The sequence below is a fragment of the Apteryx mantelli genome, chromosome 16 (assembly GCF_036417845.1).
Source record: "Apteryx mantelli isolate bAptMan1 chromosome 16, bAptMan1.hap1, whole genome shotgun sequence".
NCBI classification, from domain to species: domain Eukaryota; kingdom Metazoa; phylum Chordata; class Aves; order Apterygiformes; family Apterygidae; genus Apteryx; species Apteryx mantelli.
The window spans coordinates 17,371,468-17,380,969 of NC_089993.1; the positions used below are offsets into that span (position 1 = coordinate 17,371,468).

The following is a 9,502-nucleotide window of genomic DNA, read 5'->3' on the forward strand; positions in this document are numbered from 1 at the left end:
AGCAAACTTTACTTCTGTTTATAGTTTTGAGTGGTGATATAGTTAGATAGTCCTGAGGCATAATCGAAAAAGCGTTCTGACTTCTTAAGCTTTAAAAAAAGATTAAAAAAAAAAATACACCACAGAACCAAACAACAAAAATGCACCAAACAGTATATCTGTTTTGGCACAATTTCAAAGAAGTTCAGAACAGTTACCACTAGAGTAAATGTTTTGGGATGCCAGTCTTTCATTTCAGGAAAGCTGGGTTTAGATGTGGAAATTTTATTTATTTATTTATTTATTTTTTGGTGGTGGTGGTGTTTGAGACTCTCTCCTGTAGGGAGCATCGTGTTCGTTGTGGCTGTGCGCGGTGAAGCGGGGGGGTTCTGTGCAGCTCCTCCTCCCGTTGGTGGTGTAACTATGAAAGAGGAGCAGCATGCAGCAACTTTCTCTGCGCCCTGGAGCTGCGGGGTTGAGACTTGCAATCGAACCCGGGCTGGAGCCGTTTCATGTAACGCTCCTCCCACACCTTGCTTCCCTTCCGTCTCCTTGAAAACAGGGGCAGACAACGGGAGATCTGTCTCCCCCATATGTGGGGCCAGACGCTTACACCTACTTTGCATCTTTCTTCCTCTTTCTCTCCCTATCTCACTCAATACTTACAAAGATTCTTTGAGAGTGGCCTGAAATTTTAAAATCCAGACATGAGGCACTTTCAGCTTCTCTATCCATAGTGGAAGTCTCAACCTTAAGCACACTCTGAAGGGTCCAGTTTCTTTCAGCAGCGAATAATGCAGCCGCATTTGGTGCTAGAGTGCGTGTGCAAGGTTATTCTGTACCTTTCAACTCCTCCTGACAAGGCTGTAGTGGGTAGTGCGGAAAAATGGCTGTCCTCCTCCTAGAGGATCCTGTATCGGGGATAACTTGTTCTCTGCTGCTGTCTTGTGGTCAAAAAGCATCTACACTTGCCAACACTACGTTCTGGTGTTGCAGGAGCGCTCCCGCCTCCCCTACTCACCCTGGCCTGCTGTCCCCTCACTCTAGTGGCCTACAGACTCCAGAGTGCCTGTCGCGGGAGGGCTCACCCATTCCACACGATCATGACTTTGGGTCAAAATTAGCCTCAGTTCCAGAGTATCGGTATTCACAAAGTGCACCTGGTGAGTAGTTCTCATTTCACAGAGATGTGTTTCATTCCACTGGGTGCAATTTTGGGCACATTGCAGGCCAGTCGGTTATAGGAGGATAACAGTCTCCTCTCTTTCCGCTTTGTTGTTGGAGACAGATGATGCTTACATGGCTTCAGACTGTTTCTTTCTTGCTAGTCTTTGGGTGGTGGGGAGGAGATAAAGGAAGGCGTAGAAGCCCATAAGTTCACCTTAAACTAAGTGGATTTGGGGAATTGACAGCAGACTAGCCACAGCAGAGTATAGCTCACTTGGACTACTTTGCTGGACTTCTTCATAAAATCAGCTTGCCTGCCCAGAGCTCCATGGTGCTGTGGTCAGGGCCTTGGTAATTCGTTAAGCCCTGGTAACTGTGTCAGCTTGTCAGCTGTCCTGTAACTGATCTTGTGCATAGGATCCTTCCATTGCAATTGGAAGGCAAAGCTTATTAGGTAAAACCTCATATTTTTGTGCATATTGTGTTTCTTGTTTACAAACTGTGCTCAGATTGCAAGTGGTTTGGGTTGTTTTTTATTTTTTTTATTTTTTTTGGTAAATTAGGAAATGTGAGATTGAAGGTAGCATTTTTGGCACCTCTTGCCAATGCTGCAGCACTGAGTATTACAGATCAGAACTGCATAGGTAAGAAGTGGAGGCCTTTTTCCCTCTCCTGTTAATGTATGTTTCTTGCATTTTAGGATCTCCAGTCAGTGCCCAGCCAGTGATTATGGCTGTTCCTCCCCGGCCATCTACTCTGGTGGCCAAACCAGTCGCCTACATGCCAGCATCAATAGTGACTTCTCAACAGCCTTCATGTCATGCAATTCACGTAGTTCAACAAGCTCCCACTGTTACAATGGTCCGAGTTGTGACCTCCTCTGCAAACTCTGCAAACGGATACATCCTCACGAATCAGGGCACAGCAGGAGGAGCTCATGAAGCTGCAGGAGCAGTGTTGGACTTAGCTGGTGACCACCGAGGTAGCTTTTCACCTCCCTTGCTACTTGACTAATGTAGTTTGAGTGGGCCTTAGGGGAGGATGGGAAGGTCAAACAGCTGTTTCATTCACCGAGTGGTTAGTCCTTGATAAAAGATGTCTCCAGGTAAAAAGTAAACCAAGTAAGAGCTCAACCAGTTGATCTTTCCACGAGTAAGCAGGAAAAAATATGCTCCTTTGTCCCCTATGGGAGATGAAGGGGGACACACAAATCTAAGATCTTGTTGGAGGCTGAAATAACATGTAGTGCTTCAGATATAAGTATTAGCCCCAATGCTCATATTATGCCTGTGATTTGGTCTGTTGGGTACACCGTGAAAACGTATGCTTATCTGGCCAGAAGAGATGACATGGGAAAGGCTGCAACTCTCTGCTTCAGGATAACCTTGGCAATAAATGGCTGCCTTTCTCTTCCGTGGGCCTGGTTTCCTAGGGGGAAAGGGTGTGCTGCTGAAAATGCAGGCTGTGCCCCATTAGAGTAATCTTCAAAAGCCAGTAACAACAAAGGCCCCTTTTTTCCTAAGCTGGAAATTCCAGCCTCAGGGGATTTATTGAGTTAAACTATAAAAAATAATTTCTCTTCCTGTCATCTAGACAACACCTTGTCTGCTGGGTGTTTCAGAATGGCATAGTGCGACAAGACAGATGCATGTGTTGCACCAGCAGTGCCGCAAGACTAGTTATTGCTTTTATGTGGGCAGTGGCAATGGTTCTTCTCTAAGGGAATGGAGAAATTATAAAGACCTTTCCATACAGTAATAGCACAGTCACTGGCATTTTTAGTTCAGCAGTGGTTATCCTGCTTGAATTACGCTCACGTTCTCCTGAAATTCCTGTGTTGATCTTATCCGTGTTCCTGAAGCATCAACAGCAGCTGCCTATTCGTCACCTGTTCCCCTCTTTCACTCACTAGTTCTTGCTGTAATTCTTTCTTTCCCTACTTGTACATCTTCTGTTCCCTCTCATCCCCTTTTTTAGTCTCTACCTTCCATGTGTTTTTCCTGGTTGCTCCATTTTCTTTCCTAATCTCTCAGTTTTCCTTGCCTTTTCTCTCCCTGCCTCCCATCAGCATGCCTGCAGGTGCCAGCTCAGTGCTTACTGTCCCATCTAACACCACTCCTGTGGTCTTCTAATGTTGACATGGGAAAGCAAGTCTTCCCTTTCTGCAGGCCTAATGAATTTGTGCTTCCCATCTGCCTTCATTGCTTTGAGACCTACAGAGCCACTGGAAGAGAGGAGTGGGTCTCTTCTCATGCGTGCCCAGCAGGAGGCTGTCTTGTAGCTGCTGAATTGATCCCTTACTTGTCTTGCAACCTGCTGAACTGATCCCTTGCTTTCCCTGGGAAGTGAAATATGTGATTCTGAGTGCTCTCAGTGATCTCTGCCCAGGGACTCGGCTTTCCCCGGCCCTCTGGTTTCTTCCTGTGTCTCCATAGCTGGCAAAAGCTTGCAGTCATGGGAAGGCCTCCTTGTGAATCGACCCATGTGCGGGCCTGACAGCAAGCTGATGCAGGCTTTTGCCTGCAGGAGTTGTTTGAGATCCGAATGGCTTCTCCTGCTGTGTGGTATTGAGAATCAGGCCAATTGACATGTAATTGGGGAAATCTCATAGCTTATGTTGCAGTGACTGCTTGTCCGTATCGCAGTTACAATGTGCAAATAAGGGAGAAGAGGCCTTTTGAAGACAAAGGGTCAAGTTTATAACCTTGATCTTTTTTTTTCTTCTTTTTGCTCTGTCTTCTTTGTCTGGGTGGCTTATGCTGTAAGAAAATGTGTTGCTAATATTGATAGAGTACATGTGTGATAGGAGTTTAGTGTTTTCAGTTATCTATCCCTGACCTGATATGCTTCAAAACAAGCATTTCAGAGGGACTGATCTTCCCTGTTATGTCCCTGATTGCAGTGTCCTTCCCCTAATGAGCAGGGTGAATGAACCTTTGCCTTCTCAGGGCTGACCACTCTGTATGAATCAGCCCACAGAAAAGGTGTGTGCAGAGCCTGATCCTGCCTAAAGAGTTCTGGGCACCTCTCACAGGATTAGGCCTCTAGGAACACCCTCAGCTCCTTGGAGCCCAAATGTGTTGCTCTTGCGACTAAGCCGCCTTGCCCCGAGGAGCGATGCTTTCCATTCCCACTGCATAAACTATGGGACACGTCAAAGGCAAGTGACTTTGTAGTGCTGGGGGGGTTCTCACATTTGTGAGCTTGGGGTAGGTATTACTGCTGAAATGTTAATGAGAAGAAAGACTGCTCCTAAGCCAGCCCAATGGTGAATGTTTTTTCTACTCTTCAAGTAGGCATGGATGAAAAACCAACAATTGCATTTGCCACGATACCTACGGCCAGCCGTGTTATTCAGACAGTCGCCAGTCAAATGGCACAGGGTGTTCCAGGACAGACAGTCACGATCCTTCAGCAGGCAGCTCCAGTGACCATCGGACAGCATCAGCTCCCTGTGCGGGCAGTCACCCAGAACGGGAAACATGCTGTCCCCACCAACAGCATCACCGGCAGTGCTTATGGTATGCTATGTTTCCATTGCTCTCTGGTTTACGATTGCTCTCCAAGCTCTGCAGTTAACGTATAAAGTTTGTGAGTGTTTTCCCTTCTTAGCTATGCAAGTCACTATGTGTGTGTCTGACTCCAAGGTTGTACACTCTGCAACCTCTGTGGCCGTAAATGTCAGTGGTAGATACCCTAACAAATTAAGCATTGACCCCATCCACCTTTGTTTGCTCAATTTTCCTTAGTGGAGAAGTTTTCCATCTGCAACATTGCTTCTGAAACATCCAGTCTCTTTCCGTGTCCTTGGCTATGCATGTATTACTTCTGATACTCTACCTTTTGAGACTTACTCGTTGAAAGTGTTAGTGATTCTTGTATTGAGCCTTATTTTTGTTTTCCTCTGACAAACAACCTTTGCTTTCAGTATGCCTAATAAAATTTCCTTGGTGCTCTTTAAGTATCATGAAATCTGACTCCATAGAATATTAAGAAAATGACTTGTATTTTCCCATCTTAAGGGCTGAGAGTTTGAGACAAATAAGACCTTGTTCATCAGGTAGGTGAACAAATATAGGACTGTTTATATACAAGGATGTATTGTAGTCACTTGTGAAGTCTGTTTCTTAAAATCCCATGCTAGCTATCTCTCGGCAGTCTCTTTTATGCTTGCTCAGCACCTTAGGTTTTGTCAAGTTAAGGATGATGACTGGGGATGGTAAAATCCAGGCTTCTGACTGCCCTTCTTTCTGATGAGAGTGTAAGCACCTCTGCTGTCCCAGGCTGGTGCTTACAGAAGGCTCGAAGTGAAAGGCCTCAGTGGGCTTTTGACAGCTTTCTTAAGGCAGAATATGAGTGCTTCTACAGGATTTTCCTCCTGGTCTAGTCCTAGGTTTGCCTGCTTTGTTCTTGAATTGCAAGGATCTTCTTAAAGCAATGGAGAAATAATAGTGATAAGGCTTTTGTGCAACTGAGATACTATTAAATAAGATCAGATAGGTGGAGTTGCTGCTGCCTCACAGTACTGTTTGTCTAATCTGAAATCAGAAGATTTTTTTTTATTTTACATTCATGCTATGATATGCTAATATCACTAAAATTTGTTTAGCGCTCTTTCATCAAATTGGAAGTATTTTGCTAACATCTAAGTTTTTAGTAAGTGGTAGTGAATTTTCTAGTAGACAAAATGAAGCCTGGGTCTCTCGACTTTTTGGCTGTATGGAGTTCACGTCTCTTCAACTGTTTGGTTTAGGTTCTCTGTCGGTTGCTGAATTGTAACTGGTGACTGCCCTCATCTGTGCCTTGGTTTTTTTCGTTCATCCTCTTGATACTGTACAGCCTCCTTCCCATGCCTTGGTGGAAGTTGCTGGGCTGTGAAGGCCTTTGTTCTGTTTCCTTTGTTTATTTATCCTAGGGCTCCTTTTTTTGATGCACTTAACAGTGAACACACCATCAATGTTCTGTCATTCCATCCCTTGCAAATCAGTCTGGAGGGCAGAGGATGTGCTGTCTCCTGAGTCCCCTTTGGCTGCCTCTCCTACTGATGCGGAGTCCAAAAACTGCATGTGTTTTGTTTTCCAAGTAGCGCTGTGTGCCAAAGCCAGTGTGTAAGCACATTCTCCGTCTGGAACTAGGAATTGTAGACATTTTTACACAGGGTCACTACTTAAACTAACTTCTTTTCTCACCACTTTTATTAATGGGAGGGTGAGAGATTTTGTCGGTACTGGAATACAAGGTTGGGAGCCAAAAATTCCTGAGTTCTAATCCCAGTTCTGATGGGAACACTTACTCCAGACAAATCAAAAGTTGTTAAACCTTCCTGCCCTTTTACAAGCGAGATGTCAATACAGTTGGTGTTTGGACTGTAATCTAGTTTCCCAGAAGGCTGGTGTTCTTACTGTGCAAGCTCTGCCCCCTTGGCTTTCTTACTGGCAGCCTCGGAGAGGCTAAAGTGGTCCCTCTAAATCAAAGGTGCAGCAGGCAGATGTAGTAGCTTGCAAGAGGTTTTGACTTTAGGTGGTCAGAGAACTACCTCCTGAAGAAAAGTTGTGCTGTAACTTTAGCAGAGGATTGATCCTCCCCATGTGGCGATGAGTGCTTAGCTGGCAATGCCTTCTTTGATAACGGATGGAAAGAAGGTTCTCCCATGAAAGGGGTATTGCCAGTTTGGTAAACTTGTACAAAGCTGAAATGACCTGGGGAGAGAGAGACAAGGCTAGCAAGCCTTACAAAATGGATTTGAGAGCAACCCTTGAATATGCGCCAGTTATCACATTTGCCTGTGGTTTTGTTTTCTTGTTTTCTGGAATGGCAAACATTTGGGGTACTTTGTCACATTAATGCGCTTTTCTCTCTCTCACTCTCTCTCTTGTCCCACTTCCCAGCTCTTACAAATCCATTGCAGCTTCTTGCAGCACAGGCCAGCTCGTCCACTCCTGTTGTAGTCAGCCGGGTATGCGAGACGGGGACCGAAGAGACAGCAGCAGCCTCTTCCAGTGAACCCGAAGTCAAAAGACCCCGGATAGAAGAGCCCAGCGGAGCAGTCCCAGCCCAAACTGGTGTCATCACATCTGCAATGCCACAAGGACAGGCAACCAGTGAATGAAGAACCGGTGGGAGGAGCTGGCATGGTGCGGGGTGGGCATGGGATGGCAGCAGCCCCTAAAGCAGCTTTCAAGAAAACAAACCACAACTGTAACAGCTTGAAACATAGAGAATAAAAAGCTCTTTTTAAAGTCAGATTTTTTTAAATGGGAGGTCAACAGCTGTTAGAATCACAAGGTGCCAAAAAGAATGAAAAAACCCTCCCAAGAACCCATACCTGGAACTCTGTTCTGTCTTTACCTATGGGATATTTTTCCTCCCTTTTTTTTTTTTTTAAGATTCAAAAAAATATACAGACAACTGATTGTATGACTGCTGGGATTTTTTTTTTTAAACTGTCTTTTCCCCTTTTGGCTCCAAGGGGATGAGATTTGCAGTTCAGCATCTAAAGGAATGTAACACAGATACAGTCTGCTCCCTGGAAAGAAAACTCCTCATTTTCTATGCCTTAATACTCTGCTTCTCAGAGCTTTGAAACATAGGACCATTTAAAAGGGCCACCTAAGGCAATCAAATGCTGAAAGATGGGTGCAGTATCTCACAACAACAGCATTAAAGAAACATGGTACCAAGCTTAAAGAAAAAGGCAGAATGATTTTTTTTTTTAATAGAAAAATTCTGAATATGAATGAATGTTTATTTATGTGGGGATTCAGGAGGAAGAGTTGCACAGCTCAACCACCTGGATTTCTGAATGCAATTTCTCTCCGTTCCCTCTGAGGGAGAATAAGATAACCGAGGAACTGTATTAGTTTGGTTCCTGAAAAGAAATTAAAAACAAAGGGTTTTGTACCTTCAATGTTTTCTTACCATTATTCATCACTTGCTCTGGACAACAGCCAAAGTATCTTGATGACTGAGGGTCACGTGGGGATGGGCGTCTCTGAAACGTTCTGGGTGCATTTGATTTTCTTTGTGCTCACGTTCCGTGCTGGAGCACTAACTAGGGTTTGTTCAAAACTAGCTTTGGAGATTGAAGACATTGTCTCTGCGAACCTAAGAAAATACCAGTCGGTCTTCTGCACTAAAGTGGTCTGCTTTCATCCCTGCTAGAAGCATGGTCCCCTGTCTTGAAAACTGTCTGGGCAGTGGTCAGAAGGCCAGGGTTGTCTCTGACCCTCTGCCACGGGGGTAGCAGCCAGGCTCCAGTGTTACGCTACTGAGAGGGAGGTTAAGTGCTGGGGTGAGAGGCAGCGGAGTGCACGGACAGTATTTAATACAAATTTTGTAAGTACGTAGAAACCGAGGATGAAGAGGCCTTTTATATTCTGTGAGGGAAAAGTCATTTGGGCATCTTCAAGTTCAGTTTGGAAAACCTGTTTGGGGTTTTCTTTCATTCCCCGACTCCCTCTCCCCTCACTCCTGGTAACGTATGTTTGGTTGGCCAGTAGGAGGAGGCTTTTACTTCAGCTATATTCCAGGCTCTGTATGTGCAGTACCTCTTACAAGTCGAGCAGATTTGAGTCACTTGAAGCATGTGGAGCAGTGGGTGTGCGTGACATGCCGTGTGACTGGCAAAGAAATCAGCCTCTCCTTAGCCTCCAGGTCACCCATTCGGTTTTACACGTTTGATCCCTTTGGCTAACTTGTCTTCTGGCTACACAGCAGATATCTTTTAATTTGGAAAACTTTATGGCTTTGGTAATGGCAAAAGAGACTTAGCATGGAGGAGATGTCTTCTGTAGGTTCCCCCTCTGCCTGTACTGATTTATTGTGGGGTTATTGTCTTGTTGTCCAGACTGACAGTACTATTCCAGAGCAGAGAGAAGCAAACCTGCCGTATAACCGTGGTGAAAAGATTTCCCCAAACTGCAGTGAATGATGCTGACAGCACGTCCATGGGAATCGGGGAGTAAAGCACAACAGTTTAATGCCTGCTAGAATTTGGGGAGAGGGAAGGAGATCCAAGAGGTAACAGCTGGTATCACTTGTTCCGTTCTATGTTTCCTTTCTCTTTGCCAAATTCTATTGAATAGGCGAGTCCCGCCACTTGGATAAAACCCAGGAATGTTTTATTTTCAAGTCAACTGTTTTGTGAGAAATATTTCTGAAAGAAGGAAAGAATTTCTTGGGCTCGTGATTTGCGGTTAAACTCCACTGTTAGAGGCACACAAAGTATTCAGGACGGTTCATTTATCTACAGCTAGTCCTTGTAATTTAGGTGTGTGCCGTTAGTGACAAGTTATTAGATGGGATTTTAGTACTTTGAAATGATTTTGTGAATGAGGATTGTTACCGACCGCAGCAT

The 9,502-nt window shown here is 44.8% G+C and overlaps 1 protein-coding gene across 2 annotated transcripts in view; it reads left to right on the plus strand.

Moving 5' to 3' along the window:
* Positions 1 to 8,053, plus strand: part of FOXK1 (forkhead box K1) — a 49,867-nt gene extending 41,814 nt beyond the window's left edge. The window contains exons 6-9 of one of the 2 annotated variants that reach the window (XM_067306693.1): positions 976 to 1,142; positions 1,847 to 2,128; positions 4,440 to 4,667; positions 7,035 to 8,053. In XM_067306693.1, the coding sequence (XP_067162794.1) occupies positions 976 to 1,142; positions 1,847 to 2,128; positions 4,440 to 4,667; positions 7,035 to 7,255 (898 nt within the window). In that variant the 3' untranslated portion in view covers positions 7,256 to 8,053. The remainder of the gene's footprint in view (positions 1 to 975; positions 1,143 to 1,846; positions 2,129 to 4,439; positions 4,668 to 7,034) is intronic. The other variant, XM_067306694.1, reaches the window with a different exon arrangement.
* The last annotated feature ends 1,449 nt before the right edge of the window (positions 8,054 to 9,502 follow it).